Source organism: Nerophis ophidion, linkage group LG28 (genome assembly GCF_033978795.1).
Source record: "Nerophis ophidion isolate RoL-2023_Sa linkage group LG28, RoL_Noph_v1.0, whole genome shotgun sequence".
NCBI lineage: Eukaryota > Metazoa > Chordata > Actinopteri > Syngnathiformes > Syngnathidae > Nerophis > Nerophis ophidion.
The window spans coordinates 21978356-21999895 of NC_084638.1; the positions used below are offsets into that span (position 1 = coordinate 21978356).

Below are 21540 nucleotides of genomic sequence, written 5' to 3' on the forward strand. Positions count from 1 at the left end.
ATGTGGTCTGCCACATCATTTAATGTGGTCTGTCACACCATTTAATGTGGTCTGCCACACCATTTAACGTGGTTCATTTAACGTGGTCCGCCACATCATTTAATGTGTGCTGTCACATCATTTAGAGTGGTCTGCAATGCTATTTAAAGTGGTCTGTCACACCATTTAATGTGGTCTGTCACAAGATTTAATATGGTCTGCCACTCCATTTCATGTGGTCTGCCACACCATTTAACGTAGCCGCCACATCATTTAATGTGTTCTGTCACATAATTGAATGTGGTCTGCCACACCTTTTAATGTGGTCTGCCACACCATTTAACGTAGTCCGCCACATCATTTAATGTGTTCTGTCACACAATTGAATGTGGTCTGCCACATCATTTAATGTGGTCTGTCACACCATTTAATGTGGTCTGCCACGCCATTTAATGTGGTTCATTTAACGTGGTCCGCCACATCATTTAATGTGTGCTGTCACATCATTTAATGTGGTCTGCCATGCTATTTAAAGTGGTCTGTCACACCATTGAACGTGGTCTGTCACACCATTGAATGTGGTTCATTTAACGTGGTCCGCCACATCATTTATTGTGTGCTGTCACATCATTTAACGTGGTCTGCCACACTATTTATACGTGGTTTGTCACATCATTGAATGTGGTCAGCCACACCATTTACTATGGTCTGCCACTTAATTTCATGTGGTCTGCCACACCGTTTAATATGGTTCATTTAACGTGGTCCGCCACATCATTTAATGTGTTCTGTAACATCATTTAATGTGGTCTGCCACACCATTTAAAGTGGTCTGTCTCACCAATTAATGTGGTCTGTCACACCATTTAACGTGGTCTGCCACACCATTTAATGTGGTCTGCCACATCATTTAATGTGTTCTATCACACAATTGAATGTGGTCTGCCACATCATTTAACGTGGTCTGTCACACCATTTAATGTGGTCTGCCACACCATTTAATGTGGTTCATTTAACGTGGTCCGCCACATAGTTTAATGTGTGCTGTCACATCATTTAACGTGGTCTGCCATACTATTTAAAGTGGTCTGTCACACCATTGAATGAGGTTCATTTAACGTGGTCCGCCACATCATTTATTATGTGCTGTCACATCATTTAATGTGGTCTCTCACACTATTTAAAGTGGTCCGTCACCCAATTTAATGTGCTTTGTCATATCATTGAATGTGGTCAGCCACACCATTTACTATGGTCTGCCAGTTCATTTCATGTGGTCTGCCACACCGTTTAATGTGGTTCATTTAATGTGGTCCGCCACGTCATATAATGTGTTCTGTAACATCATTTAATGTGGTCTGCCACACCATTTAAAGTGATCTCACACCAATTAATGTGGTCTGTCACACCATTTAACGTGGTCTGCCACACCATTTAATTTGGTCTGTCACACCATTTAAAGTGGTCTGCCACACCATTTAACGTCATATAATGTGTTCTGTAACATCATTTAATGTGGTCTGCCACACCATTTAAAGTGATCTCACACCATTTAATGTGGTCTGTCACATCATTTAACGTGGTCTGCCACACCATTTAATTTGGTCTGTCACACCATTTAAAGTGGTCTGCCACACCATTTAACGTCATATAATGTGTTCTGTAACATCATTTAATGTGGTCTGCCACACCATTTAAAGTGATCTCACACCAATTAATGTGGTCCGTCACACCATTTAATGTGGTCTGCCACACCATTTAATTTGGTCTGTCACACCATTTAAAGTGGTCTGCCACACCATTTAACGTGGTTCATTTAACGTGGTCCGCCACATCATTTAATTTGTGCTGTCAAATCATTTAACGTGGTCTGTCACACCATATAATGGGGTCTGTCACATCATTAAATGTGGTCTGCCACACCATTTAATGTGGTTCATTTAAAGTGGTCCGCCACATTATTTAATGTGTTCTGTTACATCATTTTATGTGGTCTGCCGCACCATTTAACGTGGTCTGCCACACCATTTAACGTGGTCTGCCACACCATTTAATGTGGTTCATTTAATATGGTCCACCACATCATTGAATGTGGTCTGTCACACCATTTAACGTGGTCTGTCACACCTTTGAATGTGGTTCATTAAACGTGGTGCGCAACATAATTTAATGTGTGCTGTCACATTATTTAATATGGTCCGCCACACTATTTAATGTGGTCTGTCACACCATTGAATGTGGTCAGTCACAAGATTTAATATGGTCTGCCACTCGATTTCATGTGGTCTGCCACACCATTTAACGTAGTCCGCAACATCATATAATGTGGTTCATTTAACGTGGTCCGCCACATAATTTAATGTGTGCCGTCACATCATTTAATGTGGTCTGCCACTCTATTTAAAATGGTCTGTCAAAGCATTTAATGTGGTCTGCCACACCATTGAATGTGGTTCAATTAACGTGGTCCGCCACATAATGTAATGTGTGCTGTCACATCATTTAATATGGTCTGCCACACTATTTAATGTGGTCTGTCACACTATTTAATGTGGTCTGTCACACCATTGAATGTGGTCAGCCACTCTATTTAACATGGTCTGCCACTTCATTTCACGTGGTCTGCCACACCATTTAACGTGGTCTGCCACATCATTTAATGTGTTCTGTCACATCATTTAAAGCAGTGTGCCACACCATTTAACATGGTTTGTCACACCATTTAATGCGGTCTGCCACATATCATTTCATGTGGTTCATTTAAAGTGGTCCGCCACATCATTTAATGTGTGCTGTCACGTCATTTAACGTGGTCTGCCACATCATTGAATGTGGTCTGTCACACCATTTAATGTGGTCTGTCACACCATTGAATGTGGTCAGTCACAAGATTTAATATGGTCTGCGACTCCATTTCATGTGGTCTGCCACACCATTTAACGTAGTCCACATCATTTAATGTGGTTCATTTAATGTGGTCCGCCACATCATTTAATCTGTGCTGTCACATCATTTAATGTGGTCTGCCACACTATTTAAAATGGTCTGTCAAAGCATTTAATGTGGCCTGCCACACCATTTAATGTGGTTCATTTAACGTTGTCCGCCACATAATTTAATGTGTGCTGTCACATCATTTAATATGGTCTGCCACACTATTTAATGTGGTCTGTCACACTATTTAATGTGGTCTGTCACACCATTGAATGTGGTCAGCCACGCTATTTAACATGGTCTGCCACATCATTTAACGTGGTCTGCCACACCATTTAATGTGGTTCATTTAACGTGGTCTGCCACATCATTGATTGCGGTGTGCCACGCCATTTAACATGGTCTGTCACACCATTTAATGTGGTCTGCCACATCATTTCATGTGGTTCATTTAAAGTGGTCCGCCACATCATTTAATGTGTGCTGTCACATCATTTAATGTGGTCTGTCACACTATTTAAAGTGGTCTGTCACACCATTTAATGTGGTCTGCCACACCATTGAATGTGGTTTATTTAACGTGGTCCGCCACATCATCTAATGTGTGCTGTCACATCATTTAATGTGGTCTGTCACACTATTTAAAGTGGTCTGTCACACCATTTAATGTGGTCTGCCACATCATTCAATGTGTGCTGTCACATTAAATGATGTCTGCCACACTGTTTAATGTGGTCCGTCATTCCATTTAACGTGGTCTGTCACACAATTGAACGTGGTTAGCCACACCATTTAATATGGTCTGCCACTTCATTTCATGTGGGTCTGCACACCATTAAAGTAAATCACATTTTTGCTGCAGATTCTCAAAACCGTCGTAGCGATGATCTTTGACTCACTTTTTTGCTGGTCCTTAAAAAACATCAGAGTGCTCTTGCAACTTAGACAAAAAAAACACACAGGAATCAAATGTGTATTGTAGAGCTAAAGCAACCTAGAGGTCCGCGACAAATGATCTTTCGGTTGTCATACACTTTTCCACCACTTGTGGCAGAAATGACACTATCAAACAAACAGAAGAAGTCTGAAGCTAAAGTTATAGAGAAGTTTATTAAGCGCAAAAATGTTGACTAAAGTGGTGAAGCTGTACTTTTAATACAACTTAAATTTTTGTGACAGTTTATTTAAGAAACATATTGTGTGATTATTTATTATATCATTATTTGTTACATTTATGTATTTTAGCTCTGTGTAATTGTACGTATGTGTACTTTTTAAGAGTGTAAATTTGATTATTATTTATATTTGTAATCAGCCTGACCTAAGCCATGATAAAAATGTATTTGTTTTAAAAATATATTTATCTTAGCGCTGTTCAATTGTATGTAAATTTAGTTTTTTAATGAGTCCTTTCTTTTGTGTATATTTGATTATTTCTTTTTGTAATCAGCCTGACGTAAGCCTTGATAATAATATTTATGATTAATATGCGGTATCGGCACGTATACAACATTAAAGTATTGGCGTCGGTATCGAGTGGACTATCCCTGGTATGGATTTTAAAGCACAACAATTGTGAGTTACACATTTAAAATACACAATGCCACACAAAAATAAAACTATTCTTTAAATTATATTTTACAGGCGTCCACATTTTCGGCTTGTGTGTGACCGCGCTGATAACGGACATTTTCCAGCTGTCGACTGGACAGCACACCCCTTACTGGCTGGATGTTTGCAAACCCAATTTAACACACATCAACATGTCAACTTGCGACGAAGCTTTTATTTTGGAGGATATCTGTTCCGGACAAGACGTCAGCCTCATCACAGCTGGGAGGTAAAAATTTGGTTTGTAGTTTGAATGTTTATAAATATATACTGTGTTGTACGGGGCTGATCCCAGGTAACAGGCACTCAGTAGTAGGGGTGTCAAAAAAAAATTAATGAATCGCAATACTCATTTGTAAAAATTTGTAATCAATTAAAACAAAGTTTTATTTGAAGTAATATAGAGATATATCAGAGCTGTTTGTCTAATTTATATATATATATATATAAAATAGACAAATGGTATAAATATATGTATATATATATATATATATATATATATATATATATATATATATACATATATATATATATATATATATATATATATATATATATATATATCCAAACCCCGTTTCCATAAGAGTTGGGAAATTGTGTTAGATGTAAATATAAACGGAATACAATGATTTGCAAATCCTTTTCAACCCATATTCAATTGAATGTACTACAAAGACAAGATATTTGATGTCCAAACTCCTAAACTTTAATTTTTTTTTTTTTGCAAATAATAATTAATTTAGAATTTCATGGCTGCAACACATGTTAAAGTCGTTGGGAAAGGGCATGTTCACCAATGTGTTACATCACCTTTTCTTTTAACAACACTCAATAAATGTTTGGGAACTGAGGAAACAAATTGTTGAAGCTTTGAAAGTGGAATTCTCTCCCATTCTTGTTTTATGTAGAGCTTCAGTCGTTCAACAGTCTGGGGTTTCCGCTTGTAATTTATGCTTCATAATGCACCAAACATTTTTGATGGGAGACAGATCTGGACTGTAGGTGGGCCAAGAAAGTACCCACACTCTTTTTTTTTTAACGAAGAAACGCTGTTGTAACACGTGCTGAATGTGGCTTGGCATTGTCTGGCTGAAATAAGCAGGGGCGTCCATAAAAAAGACGGCGCTTAGATGACAGCATATGTTGTTCCAAAACCTGTATGTACCTTTCAGCATTAATGGTGCCTTCACAGATGTGTAAGTTACCCATGCCTTGGGCACTAATGCACCCCCATACCATCACAGATGCTGGCTTTTGAACTTTGCGTCGATAACAATCAGGATGGTTCGCTTCCCCTTTGGTCCGGATGACACGATGTCGAATATTTCCCCCAAAAATTTGAAATGTGGACTCGTCAGACCACAGAATACTTTTCCACTTTGCATCAGTCCATCTTAGATGATCTCGGGCCAAGAGAAGCCGGCGGCGTTTCTGGATGTTGTTGATAATTGGCTTTCCTTTGCATTGTAGAGCTTTAACTTGCACTTACAGATGAAGCGACAAACTGCATTTATATATGTATGTATATATGTATATATATATCTATATATATATAGATATATATATATACATATATACATACATATATATATATATATATATATATATATATATATATATATATATATATATCCATCCATCCATTTCTACCGCTTGTCCCTTTTGGGGTCCGGGGTACACCCAGGACAAGTCGCCACCTCATCGCAGAGATATATATATATATATATATATATATATATATATATATATATATATATATATATATATGTGTATATGTATGTATATATATATATATATATATATGTATATATATGTATATGTATGTGTATATGTATATATGTATGTGTGTAGTAATGTATACACAGTATGTATGTATGTATTAGTGTCCCTTTTGGGGTCCGGGGTACACCCAGGACAAGTCGCCACCTCATCGCAGATATATATATATATATATATATATATATATATATATATATATATATATATATATACATATGTATATGTATGTGTATATGTATATATGTATGTGTGTAGTAATGTATACACAGTATGTATGTATGTATTAGTGTTGTCCAGATACCAATATTTTGGTACCGGTACCAAAAGTATTTTAGTACTTTTCAGTACTTTTCTAAATAAAGCGGACCACAAAAATGTAATTTTTTGCTATATTTTAACAAAAAATATTAAGAGTACATTAAACAAAGATTTCTTATTGCAAGTTTGCCTTAAATAAAATAGTGAACATACAAGACAACTTGTCTTTTATTAGTAAGTAAACAAATGACTCCTAATTATTTTGCTGACATATGCAGTAACATATTGTGTCATTTCCCATTCTATTATTTTGTCAAAATTATTAAGGACAAGTGGTAAAAAATGAAATATTAATCTACTTGTTCATTTACTGTTAATATATGCTTACTTTCTCTTTTAACATGTTCTATCTACACTTCGGTTGAAATGTAATAATCACTTCTCTACTGTTGTTTGATACTTTACATTAGTTTTTGATGATACCTCAAAGCCAGTTGTATCAGGACGATACCAAGTAGTTACAGGATCATACATTGGTCATATTCAAAGTCCTCATGTGTCCAGGGATGTATTTACTGAGTTTATAAACATAAAAAAAACAAACAAGAAGATTTTGTGATGTGAAAAAAAATTGACAACATACGCTCCTGGACTTGGTATCATTACCGTGGATGTTAGGTGTAGATCCACCAATGTCACCATTGAGACAAGGATTAGTGATTCAGGAGTAGTTACGACACTGCTGACTGGTGGATAGATATTAGCCGCGAGCTAGCCAGCCACATCTTGAAGCACCTTTTTCTGAGGGTGTTTCAGTGTTAAAACTTTTTTGCAAAAAATCAATAACTTAAAATTTAATGGTAGCAACACATTGCAAAAAAGTTGGCACATGGGCATTTATACCACTGTGTTACATGGCCTTTCCTTTTAACAGTCAGTAAACGTTTGGGAACTGAGTAGACCAATTTTGGAAGGTTTTCAGGTGGGATCCTTTCCCATTCTTGCTTGATGTACAGCTTATGTTGTTTAACAGTCTCTGTTGTCGTATTTTAGGCTTCAAAATGCACCACACATTTTCAATGGGAGACAGGTCTGGACTACAGGCAGGCCAGTCTAGTATCCGTACTCTTTTACTATAAAGGCACACTGTTGTAACACGTGCAGAATGTTGCTTGGCAATGTCTTGCTAACATAAGCAGGGGATTCCATGAAAAAGACTATGCTTGGATGGCAACATATGTTGCTTAAAAACCTGTATGTACCTTTCAGCATTAATGGTGCCTTGACAGATGTGTAAGTTACCCATGCTTTGGGCACTAATGCACCTCCATACCATCACAGATGCTAGCTTTTGTACTTTGCGCCTATAACAGTCTTCTTTTCCGCTTTGTTCCGGAAGACTCAATGTCCACTGTTTCAGAAAACAATTTGAAATGGGGACTCGTCAGACCAGAGAACACTTTTCCACTTTGCATCAGTCCACGTTCGATGAGCTCGGGCCCAGCAAAGCCGGCGGCGTTTCTGTGTGTTGTTGATAAATGGCTTTGCATAGTAGAGTTTTAACTTGCACTTACAGATGTAGCGAAAAACTGTACTTACTGACAGTGGTTTTCTGAAGTGTTCCTGAGCCCGTGTGGTGATATCCTTTACACACTGATGTCGCTTTTTGATGCAGTACCGCCTGGAAGATCGAAGGTCACGGGCATTGCTTACGTTCAGTGATTTCTTCAGATTCTCTGAAACTTTTGATGATATTACAGACCTTAGATGTGAAATCCCTAAATTCCTTGCAATAGCGTGTTGAAAAATGTTGTTCTTAAACTGTTCAAGAATTTGCTCACGCATTTGTTCACAAAGTGGTAACCCTCGCCCCATCCTTGTTTGTGAATGACTGAGCATTTCATGGAAGCTGCTTTTATACCCAGTCATGGCGCCCACCTGTTCCCAATTAGCCTGTTCACCTATGGGATGTTCCAAATAAGTTTTTGATGAGCATTCCTCAACTTTCTCAGTCTTTTTTGCCACTTTTGCCAGCTTTTTTGAAACATGTTGCAGCCATCAAATTCTAAATGAGCTAATATTTGCAAAAAATAACAAAGTTTACCAGCTCGAACGTTAAGTATCTTGTCTTTGTAGTATATTCAATTGAATATAGGTTGAATAGGATTTACTCGCTGCACACATACCTCAAAAAGCAGAGAAACTTGTGCAAACTGTTACCTGTCATAGCGAAACATTAATCATGAGAATCGATTCTGAATAAAATTGTCACCCTAAGGATTGGGATCGAATGGAATGAGTTGTTGTAAAATTTACATTCCTAATGTTGTTTTTTGTTTTGTTTTGAGTTTGAGTTTGAGTTTGAGTTTGAGTTTTTTTCAAACATGCAAGCATACAACATGATACATCACAATTTCCAGTTTCTCTTTTCAACGTGTTCGAAAAGGAGTAGGAAGAAGCAGAGCTTATTAAATTCTACCCCTTTTCTTTTACATAACAGTTGCTAAAACTTTTGTTCACTTCCTGTTCTTAATATATTCACAATATACTCCATAAGTATCACAAAACAAATTAATAAATAAATAATTGGTGAAGTAAGTTATATTCCATACGATGAGATAAGTAAGGTTATTTTGAGAATGAAAGAATGGATGGATGAATAATTTCAGAATGTTTATTATGATTCTTCTTCTTTGTATTTTGTAAACGCTTTAAGTTTGAAGAGTTTCTTAAAGTGGATCATATTAGTACATGATCCATTAGTAATCCATTTCATAATTTGATTCCACAAACAGATATACTGAAGGTCTTAAGTGTTGTACGTGCGTACAAATGTTTTAAATTACAAACCCCGTTTCCATATGAGTTGGGAAATTGTGTTGGATGTAAATATAAACGGAATACAATGATTTGCAAATCCTTTTCAACCCATATCCAGTTGAATATGCTACAAAGACAACATATTTGATGTTAAAACTGATAAACATTTTTTTTTGTTGCAAATAATTATGAACTTTAGAATTTGATGCCAGCAACACGTGACAAAGAAATTGGGAAAGGTGGCAATAAATACTGTTAAAGTTGAGGAATGCTCATCAAACACTTATTTGGAACACCCCGCAGGTGTGCAGGCTAATTAGGAACAGGTGGGTGCCATGATTGGGTATAAAAGCAGCTTCCATGAAATGCTAAGTATTTCACAAACAAGGATGGGGCGAGGGTCACCAATTTGTAAGCAAATTGTCGAACAGTTTTAGAACAACATTTCTCAACGAGCTATTGCAAGAAATTTAGGGATTTCACCATCTACGGTCCGTAAAATCATCAAAAGGTCCAGAGAATCTGGAGAAATCATTGCACGTAAGCGATGATATTACAGACCTTTGATCCCTCAGGCGGTACTGCATCATAAAACATCAGTGTGTAAAGGATATCACCACATGGGCTCAGGAACACTTCATAAGACCACTGTCAGTAACTACAGTTGGTCGCTACATCTGTAAGTGCAAGTTAAAACTCCACTATGCAAAGCCGAACCCATTTATTAACAATATCCTGAAATGCCGCCGGCTTGGCAGGGCCTGAGCTCACCTAAGATGGACTGATGCAAAGTGGAAAGGTGTTCTGTGGTCTAACAAGTCCACATTTAAAATTATATTTGGAAACAGAGGATGTGGTGTCCTCCAGAACTAAGAGAAAAATAACCAATCGGATTCTTATAGGCGCAATATTCTAAAGCCTGCATCTGTGATGCTATAGGGGTGTATTAGTGCCCAAGACATGGGTAACTTACACATCTGTGAAAGCACCATTAATGCTGAATGGTCCATACAGGTTTTGGAGCAACATATGTTGTCATCCAAGCAACGTTATCATGGACGCCCCTGCTTATTTCAGCAAAACAATGCCAAGCCATGTGTTACAACAGCGTGGCTTCGTAATAAAAGAGTGCAGGTATTTTCCTGGCCCGCCTGCAGTTCAAACCTGTCTCCCATCGAAAATGTGTAGCGCATTATGAAGCGTAAAATACGACAAAACCGCAGACCGTTCAACAACTTAAGCTTTACATCAAGCAAGAATGGTAAAGAATTCCACTTTCAAAGCTACAAAAATTAGTTTCCTCAGTTCCCAAACGTTTAATTAGTGTTGTTAAAAGAACATGTGATGTAACACAGTGGTGAACATGCCCTTTCCCCAACTACTTTGGCATGTGTTGCAGCCATGAAATGATAAGTTAATTATTATTTGCAAAAAAAAAAAAAGTTTATGAGGTTGAACATCAAATATCTTGTCTTGGTAGTGCATTCAATTGAATATGGGTTGAAAAGGATTTGCAAATCATTGTATTCCATTTATATTTACATCTAACACAATTTCCCAATTCATATGGAAACTAGGTTTTGTACATTTTTCTCTAAGATTATATTTCTCCTCTTTCGTTGGGAAGAATTGTTGTATATTTTTGGGAAGCAGGTTATAGTTAGCTTTTTGTATAATTTTAGCTGTATGCAAATTCACTATGTCGTGGAATTTCAGTATCTTTGCTTCAATAAATAAAGGGTTTGTATATTTTCTATATCCAACATTATGTATTATTCTAACTGATCATTTTTGTAACACTGTTAGTGAATTAAGTGTACTTGAGTAATTATTTCCCCATATTTCTACACAGTAACTCAGATATGGTAACACTGGTGAGCAGTTGAGAATATGAAGTGATTTTTGGTCTAGAACATATTTAGCTTTATTCATTATTGACGTGTTTCTTGCTACTTTATCTTGTGTATTTTTTCCAGTTCAATTTATCATCAATCATTATACCTAGAAATTTGGTTTCATTTACTCTTTCAATTTCTGTTCCGTCTATTTTTATTTGTGTTTGACCTTCTTTTCTACTAGTACCAAATAGCATTATTTTAGTTTTACTGAGATTCAACGATAGTCTGTTTTTGTCAAACCATCTTTTTAATTTGTTAATTTCTTCTGTTATTATTTGTATTATCTTCTGTGTGTTCTCTTCTGAACAAAACGCTGTTGTATCATCCGCAAATAATCCATCCATCCATCCATCCATCCATTTTCTACCGCTTATTCCCTTTTTTTGGGGTCGCCTATCTCAGCTACAATCGGGCGGAAGGTGGGGTACACCCTGGACAAGTCGGCACCTCATCGCAGGGCCAACACAGATAGAGAGACAACATTCACACAAACATTCTCACACTAGGGCCAATTTAGTGTTGCCAATCAACCTATCCCCAGGTGCATGTTTTTGGAAGTGGGAGGAAGCCGGAATACCCGGAGGGAACCCACGCATTCACGGGGAGAACATGCAAACTCTACACAGAAAGATCCCGAGCCTGGGATTGAACCCAGGACTGCAGGACTTTCGTATTGTGAGGCAGACGCACTAACCCCTCTTCCACCGTGAAGCCTCCGCAAATAATACTAACTTTAAATCTCTTGTAACTTTACAAATGTCATTTATATAGAGAGTGAATAATTGAGGTCCTAGGATTGATCCCTGAGGTACACCACAGGATATATATTTAGCGTTGTAGAAGTGTGTTCGCCTAGCTTCACGCATTGTTTACTGTTCGTTAGATAACTTCTTATCCAGTTTAAGACTAACCCTTTGATGCCATATCGTTCTAGTTTTTTGATTAAAATATTGTGATTAATTTTGTCAAATGCTTTGGTTAGATCCATAAACACTGCTGGCGCACATTTTTTTTTACTATCGCTTGCATTGGTAATTTCTTCTGTAATTTCAATTAAAGCCATTGAAGTTGAAACATTAGCTCTTTATCCATATTGGTTCTCTTCGAGTATTATATTTTTATTTATGAAACTCTCTAATCTATTATTGAACAGTTTTTCAATGATTTTAGAAAATTGTGGAAGTCAAGAAGCAGGTCTATAATTTGTAAATAAATGTTTGTCTCCAGTCTTATAATTTGGTGCAACTTTAGCTATTTTCATTTTGTTTGGAAATGTACCTGTTTGAAATGATAGTTTACTAATATACATTAATGGTCCTGAGATCTCTTCAATAACCTTTTTTATTGTTTCCATATCAATGCCGTTACAATCAGTTGATGTCTCGGATGTACATTTTTTCACGATTGTAACTATTTCCTCCTGTGTCACATTACTGAGGAACATGGAGTTGGGATTTCGCTCTAGAGTATCATTATAGTCCTCAATTGAAACTGGGTCTGGAATCCTTTGTTCCAATTTTGGTCCAATATTTACAAAGTAATTATTAAAGCTTTCAACTACTTCTTTTTATGTTGTCATGATGTTTATTTCCATCTAAGAAGTATTGGGGGTAATCCCTCTTAGTGCCATTTTTAATAATGCTGTTGAAAATGCCCATGTTGCTCTCATATTATTTTTGTTCCTGTCCAATAATTCACTGTAATATTATTTTCTACATGATTGTAGTATGTTTGTTAACTTGTTTTTATACGTTTTGTACTTAATTTCTGCCTCTGCAGTTCTTTGTGCCATACATTTTCTATATAGTGTATTCACTGTAGTGGCTGCTGTTGTCAGGAGCTCTGTGCTCTTGTGTCATCCTTTCGTATTTCCCTCTTGATTTCATGTGTTATATATATATTTTTCTGCCTTTTGGGACTGTGTGACAAGGGGTGGCACTTTCGTTACCTCTGCGGTGCTTTTTTGTGGACTTCTGGATCTGCCTCCCGGGAGTCGTTTGGCCATGGAGACCAGCTGCTGGGTCTCTGCCACACCGGAGTGGGTTTGGAGGGACTGGAGGAGATGCGGATGAGGGGACAGGGCTGCGGAGCTAGCACTGAGCGCCGCGACGGAGAGTCTTCGTGGTGTCTTGGCTGGGTGAGCAGGTGTCGGACACCTCAGTCTCCTTGGACGTATCCTTGCTCATCCATGCGGACTGGACACTGGCCGAGAGTTGGTTGGCGGCCGAGAGTGCAGTCTGCTCTCTTGGTTGCTTTGTTGGGTCTGCTCCTGTCTCTGGCCATGCTCCCTCCACCCCAGCGGACGATGGCGTGGAACACCACAGAGGCTACCACAGTGTATATGTTTCTTTTACTTTTTATTCATAGCTGTATGTAGAAGTGGCTGGTTGTATCCGCTGCTTTAATCTCTTTCATGTCCTTTGTGTTCGTTGATGTTTGGTGTTTCCTTCTTATACACATGTGAGAGGGATGTGTACTATGGCTATGAGTTGTTGTTGTTGTTGTTGTTTTTTCCCTTGGCCTCAGTCTGGACGCCCTCTCCACGGGCCCAGGCTTAGACCGATTTTTTTTATTTTATTTTATTTTAATCTTCTATTTTTTTCTCCCATTCCCCCCCACTTGTTTACCTGTATCTCACCTTTTTTGTACAGGGCGCTGGAAGCCGGCAGAGCCGTCAGCGATCCTGTTCTGTCTCCCTGTAATTTTTGTCTGATCTTGAATGGGATTGTGCTGAAAATTTAAATTTTCCTGAAGGAATAAATAAAGTACTATTTAGTGTGATCTAATCTAATCTTCTTACAATAATTTTTAACCCTTTTGTCATCCATGGTTGATTATTCTTTCTCTGCCTACTAGTGAGATGTTTCCATGGACAATGTTTGTCATAAAGTATTATGAACTTGTTTAAGAAATGTTCATATGCTTCATCAACCTCTTATTCATTGTAGACATTGTCCCAATCTTGCTTTTGGAGCTAATTTTGAAAGCAATCATCGTCTTCTCTGTGCAGTCTTCGAAAATTATTTTTGTCTTTCATTTTCTTTTTGCAGTTTCCATCATATATTGTAACGTCGGTTATACGTAGACCACTTGTAGTGTTATTATCAAAATCATTGGTAAAAATATTATCAATAAGCGTGGCACAGTGTCCTGTGAAACTGCTTGGCTTTGTGATTTCAGGATATAAACTGATGCTGTACATTGTATCAATGAAGTCATTGTTTTGTTATTAGTCCAGTAAAACCTCCTTGATGGGTTTTCCACTGTGAGCCTTTTTGACAGTCATGGTTGCAGAAAGACTGATATAAGCAGTAGAACCTTTTGCATTTCTGGTCCAAAATGAAGGGTCTACTTTACCTTTACACATTGACAACAAGAACAAAAAAAAACAAACAAATTATCCGTCCACCTTTAAATCATATTATTTTTAAATACACCCTTTCTCCTGACAGGAAGTCCTTCCCCTCCCAGCATGCAACCTTGGCTGCCTTTGGAGCGGTCTATGTCTCAGTAAGTACACTTCTTAGTAAGTATTAAAGAAAACCATTAGTTTGGACTTAAACTGGAACAACTGGGGAAGACAAATATCGCATATATATTGAAAATATTCCAATGTGTTCCAGATGTATTTTAACACAGTGCTGACGGACTCCACCAAGCTGCTGAAGCCTCTTTTGGTGTTTTCTTTCATCATGTTGGCCATCTTGGCCGGACTCACCAGGATTATTCAGTTCAGAAACCACCCTGTGGATGTCTACTGTGGATGGATGCTAGGGACAGCTATTGCTATTTATCTGGTAATGCATTCACTATTTTCTCTCCTCTGCACTGTACATTGAAATGTGCTACTCAGAATTTATTTGAAAGTACATGGTTAGGATTGGGTCATCCAAGTAAATGCTGTGCTGTGTAGACTTCAAAGTGCAATTCGTGGTGATTAACAAGAATTAGTCACATTGTTAACAAGATGGGGGTATACCGTAAGCAAATATATTTTCAGATATTTAAATGTTTTTGTTATTGTTGTGCTATGACTCGGGAAGGTTGTTTGGATTGGGTCATATATAAAATTCTGTGCTATGTACACTTTAAAATGCAATTGGTGGTCATTAACAACAATTGGTCACATTGTTAACAAGATGGAGGTAAACTTTAAGCATTTATATTTTCAGATATAAAAAATTATTTGTTTTGTTGTTGCGCTATGACTAGGGAAGGATGTTTGGATTGGGTCATTCAGTTAAATGCTGTACTGTATACACTTCAAAGTGAAATTTGTAGTCATTAACAATAATGAATTACTTTGTTCACAAGATGGAGGTAAACTTTAAGCAATTATATTTTCAGATATACTAAATTAATATTTTTTTGTTGCTCTAAAACTGGGGAAGGTTGTTTGTATTGGGTCATATATAAAAATGCTGTGCCGTTTCACCATTCAAAGTGAAATCCATGGTCATTAACAATATTTGTTACCAAACATTATTACCAGAATGGTGGTAAATTTGCAGAGATTATTCTGTAAGATATTTTAAAGTAAGTCAGAGGAACCCCGAGGGTCAGATTTCTTATTGAAATTGTGACGTCTCGCGGGCCACACTTAACAAACCGGCGGGTCGCTCTTGACCCGTGGGTTGTGGTTTGGACACCCCCGATTTAGATATTTAAAACCTGTTCATTATTCAAAAAAGGGCGATGAAAGGAGCTCATGTCAAAAATGTTAGAGGAGACATGTAACATGTCGTAATGTCTGCAAATTCACAGGTAGTAGAAACACGATGCCTGCAAAGTAACAAATACCCTTTCAAGACAAGGTAAAGGCTGAAATTAATGAAGAAGACAACCCAGAAACTGCAATATTTAACAGAGTGAATCAAGAAACCTCAAGGAAGCTGACTTCCTTTTTACTAGGGATATTTTTTGGCGGCCAAGAGCGCTGCCAAAAAAGATCTGTTTCTCAGCTGTGGTCCGCATTCTTGAAATGCACTTTTCCAACACGTGTGGCAGTATCAAACAAACAGAAGAAGTCTGGAGCTAAAGAAACATATTCAATCCTAATTTTGTTATTTATTTGAGCTAATGTATTTTTTGTCAGTATTTTACGAGTCCCTTCATATGCAGTATATTTGGCTATTACTTATTTTTCTAATTACCCTGACCTAAGGTTTATGTTTTAAATAAATAATACTCTTTGTAATTGACACATGGTTTCATATCATTTGACAAGGTTGTATATTGTAAGTAGTTCAGATATAATTATTGAATATGATTAAAATCCAGGGCAATATTACTAATTCAGTGCTAATGTCAGTGTGTCTCAGACCCCTCGGTAGTGAAACAATCTGTGCCCTGAGGTCAAAAAAGTTTTAGAACCCCTGCTAATACTACTTTGAAATTTTCTAGTCAAGTAGTCAAACAAAAGTCTTTCTTAAATTTATTTGAAAATCTCGAGCATTTCAAAAAACAGAGGTCACATGGAAGGAATGTGTTTTGCTTCATTTTACACTGAATACTGGATGGAGTGGGGGAGTATGCTCAGTTTGGAAAGGAGAGAGAGCAAATGACACAACAACAGCGGAAGTACCAACAGTTTAGACAATGGTGCACTGTTAACTGGAATGAAGAAGCTGAGAGTTTCAAATTGAGCAATGAGAAAGGAGAGGGATACTCTCACAGTGAGTCATGCGGACAATGCCATTCTCTGGTCAGAATGTGCTTTTCACAGTAATACTGTCGTTAATACAAAAGCACATAAATGTTTTCCATTACAATTCTACAGGTGTAGGGCATGTCCACAAATTACCCAGACAAGGAAGTTTGAGTGTACACGTTCCTCGACTCTCAGCATGTTACTGTTAGGTGTTGTGATGCAGGAAGCCAAGATGCAAGGTTGCAAATAATTTTTATTGTTTATTTCATTTACAAAAGTTGAGGCAAATTGGCAAAAAGTAACGGACAGCAAAGCATAATGCCAGAAAAAAAGTTTTAAAAAAAGTATAACTCAGACAAAATGAATATACTGTAAGTAGTCCAAAAGGAAAACACTGCTTGGGGTAAATGTAACAAGCCAGATAAAAGTAACACAAAACTAGAAAGAAACAGACACAATGAAGCAGAAAGTCAGAAGTAACGAGACATCAAATTATACTTGCAAAACCAGTGGCCTCCTGTAATAAGCGTGCGTACGTTCAAAAACCTGGCGGAAGCTCTTTTTCACAGCAAGGTTGAGATGTATCGAGAGAATTTGGAAAAGTGCTATTGTAGTAGTACTATTGTACCACTACCATTGTAGTAGTACAATAGTAGTAGTAGTACAATACTAGTAGTAGTAGTAGTAAAATTGTAATAGTAGTTGTACAGTAGTAGTATTAGTAGTAATACAACAAATTGTAGCAGTAGTACAATACTAGAAGTAGTAGTAGTAGTACAATAGTAGTAGTAGTAGTACAGTAGTAGTATTAGAAGTAATACAACAAGTTGTAGCAGTAGTACAATACTAGAAGTAGTAGTAGTACAATAGTAGTAGTACAGTTGTACTAGTAGTAGTACAATAGTAATAGTAGTAGTAGTCGTACAATAGTAGTAGTAGTAGTAGTAGTAGTACAATAGTAGTACTAGTAGTAGTACATTAGTAGTAGTAAAATAGTAGTACAATAGTAATAGTAGTAGTAGTAGTACAATAGTAGTACTAGTAGTGGTACAGTAGTAGTAGTAGTAAAATAGTAGTACAATAGTAGTACAATAGTAGTAGTAGTAGTAGTAGTACAATAGTAGGAGTAGTAGGAGTACAATAGTAGTACAGTAGTAGTAGTAATATAGTAGAAGTAGTAGAGTAGTAGTAGTAAAATAGTAGTACAATAGTAGTAGTAATAGTACAGTAGTTGTAGTAATAAAATAGTAGTAGTAGTGTTAGTAGTAGTAGTAGTAGTAAAATAGGAGTACTAGTAGTATTAGAGTAGTAGTAATACAATAGTAGTACAATAATAGTATAATAGTAGTAGCAGTAGTAGTACAATAGTAATATTAGTAGTACTATAATAGTAGTAGTAGTAGTAGTACAGTAGTAGTAGTACAATAGTAGTAGGTAGATGAGTTCTGGTCATATGTCTGAAGGGGATTTTCTGTACAGAATGATGACGTTCTTAAAGCAGTTTTGGAATTTCTGATGAACAAAAAACAAATACTGTACATTCATCATACTAAATATAATGTGGCCACTGATTGGCTCAGCCTCAGGAAGCATTACTCCACAGTATTAAATGAGTGTTAAGGTGACTGAATATTTCATATCAAGAGGGTTCCCAGAATTTTGGAAACATATTTAGTAGGTAGTTATATATATATTTTTTAATAATAATTTGTTTTCAATATTAGATTTATTACAAAAATTCCCACTTGGCGGAAATGTGTTTGTGATGTCCGAAGCCAATTAACAACAACAAATGAAAGATTACTGCAATAGAAACATTATCATTAATTGATACCAATATTATTAGTAATAATGGCTCCAGATGTCTTAACTAGACGAAAAACAATTACAGTAAAAATTTGGCAGCTCAGTCGCCAAAACTTAATTGTTAAATTACCAACGGTACTGTTTTTCCTTTTACAACCACTTTTATGGTCAAATTCTGGCGAGAGAGCTGCCAGATACCAGAAGGTTAGGTTACGCCCTGGAGTTTACAGTTACAGTAGCACAATTAGGCCCAAACGGGCTAACATCACGACTAACGTGTTACACGTCTGATTAGCCCAGCGACTCTCTCTGTCGGAGTATCAGCACTGGGGTCCAGTGCACCACAGTTTTGTATTATCGCTCGGTCCTTCGGCGGAGTGCTTCGGCGCCGGGGGTGGGAGGGAGCGAGAGAGAGACACACACACAGTGACAGAAAGCGCTCGAGAGAGAGAGAGCGAGCAGGCGAGCGAGCGAAGGAGGAAGGAAGGCAGGAAGAGGGTGTGCGGGTCTAGTGGAAAAGCGGCAAAACGTTTCTCTGCTTGCATCACACAGGTGACGTCAATGTTCAGCCCGCCACAGCCACATACCACACCGTGATTGGTAGATTCCCTCAGCTCTGCACAAAACGCTGTCAAGCGGCATTCATATAAAACTCGCGGGCCGCACTAACAGTAAACTTTCATATTAAGGTGGGGGCCGCAAAATAACATCTTGCGGGCCGCAATTGGCCCGCGGGCCGTGTGTCTGAGACCCCTGGTGTACATACATACATATACAGACATACATACAACATTTACGAGTACTGTACATTCACAGTGTATTTTTGACAGCGTATCTATGTACATGCATACATACACGTATACATACATACATATATACAACATTTACGAATACTGCACATTCATAGTGTATCTGACAGTGTACATATATACACTACATACATACATATACATACATGCTGGTTCTAGCTATTGGGCTGTTTCTAGTTGTATATTTTATTTATTTTTATTATCTTTTTGCTATTATTATTATTACTATTTTTTACACTGTGGCACTTTGATGTAGTTTGCTCAACGTAAAGTGCTTTTTTACAAGTAAAATATATTATTATTATTATTATTATACATACATACATATAACATTTACGAGTACTGTACATTTACAGTGTATATTTGACAATGTGCATACATATATACACATATACATACATACGTACAACATTTACGAGCACTGAACATTCACAGTATATCTGACAGTGTACCTATATACAGTACATACATACATATACATGCATACATACATACATACATACATATAACATTTACAAGTACTGTAAATTTGCAGTGTATTTTTGACAATATACATAGATATATTCACATATACATACAGTATATACTTACAAAATTTTCAAGTACTGTACATTCACACTGTATCTTTGACAGTGTACATACATACAGTACATACATGCATACGTACAACATTTATGAGTACCGTGTGAGTATGTATGAGTACCATTCACAGTGTATCTTTGACAGTGTACATACATACATACATACATACATGCAACATTTCCAAGTACTGTACATTCAGTGTATATTTGACCTGTACATTCACAGTGTATCTTTGACAATGTGCATTAATACAATGTGCATACACATATACATGTACATACATAAATACAAACGACATTTCCAAGTACTGTACATTCACAGTGAATATATATATATATATATATATATATATATATATATATATATGTAGGTGTACATATATATATATATATATGTAGGTGTGGGAAAAATCACAAGACTACTTCATCTCTACAGAACTGTTTCATGAGACAGTTCTGTAGAGATGAAGTAGTCTTGTGATTTTTCCCACACCTACATATTGCGCTCTACCACGGTATCGAGCACTATTCTCTGGATAATCCAATCAAGACATATATATATATATATATATATATATATGTCTTGATTGGATTATATATATATATTGTCCAGGGTGTACCCCGCCTTCCGCCCGATTGTAGCTGAGATAGGCGCCAGCGCCCCCCGCGACCCCGAAAGGGAATAAGCGGTAGAAAATGGATGGATGGATGGATATATATATATATATATATATATATATATATATATATATATATATGTCTTGATTGGATTATCCAGAGAATAGTGCTCGATACCGTGGTAGAGCGCAATATATTCTCTGGATAATCCAATCAAGACATATGTATATACATATATATATATGTCTTGATTGGATTATCCAGAGAATAGTGCTCGATACCGTGGTAGAGCGCAATATGTAGGTGTGGGAAAAATCACAAGACTACTTCATCTCTACAATCGTCAGGAGATTTTAGAGATGAAGTAGAGATGAAGTAGTCTTGTGATTTTTCCCACACACACACACACATATATATATATATATATATATACATATATATATATATATAGTACATTCACAATGTATGTTTGAAAGTGTACATACATACATACATACATACATACATATACATACATACAGTACAGGCCAAAAGTTTGGACACACCTTCTCATTTCAATGCGTTTTCATTATTTTCATTGCTATTTACCTTGTAGATTGTCACTGACGGCATTACAACTATGACACCAGTGAAGTGAAAACCCTTTCAGGTGACTAACTCTTGAAGGTTGTTGAGAGAATGCCAAGAGTGTGCAAAGCAGTAATCAGAGCAAAGGGTGGCTATTTTGAAGAAACTAGAATATAAAACATGTTTTTAGGTGTATCACTTTTTGTTTTAAGTACGTAACTCCACATTTG

At 36.8% G+C, this 21540-nt stretch overlaps 1 protein-coding gene across 1 annotated transcript in view; it reads left to right on the forward strand.

The window, feature by feature from the left end:
* The window catches only part of LOC133544965 (phospholipid phosphatase-related protein type 4-like), a 91434-nt gene that overhangs the window by 41976 nt on the left and 27918 nt on the right, over positions 1 to 21540 (forward strand). The window contains exons 4-6 of the mRNA XM_061890223.1: positions 4558 to 4753; positions 14732 to 14789; positions 14903 to 15076. Of these exons, the coding sequence (XP_061746207.1) occupies positions 4558 to 4753; positions 14732 to 14789; positions 14903 to 15076 (428 nt within the window). The remainder of the gene's footprint in view (positions 1 to 4557; positions 4754 to 14731; positions 14790 to 14902; positions 15077 to 21540) is intronic.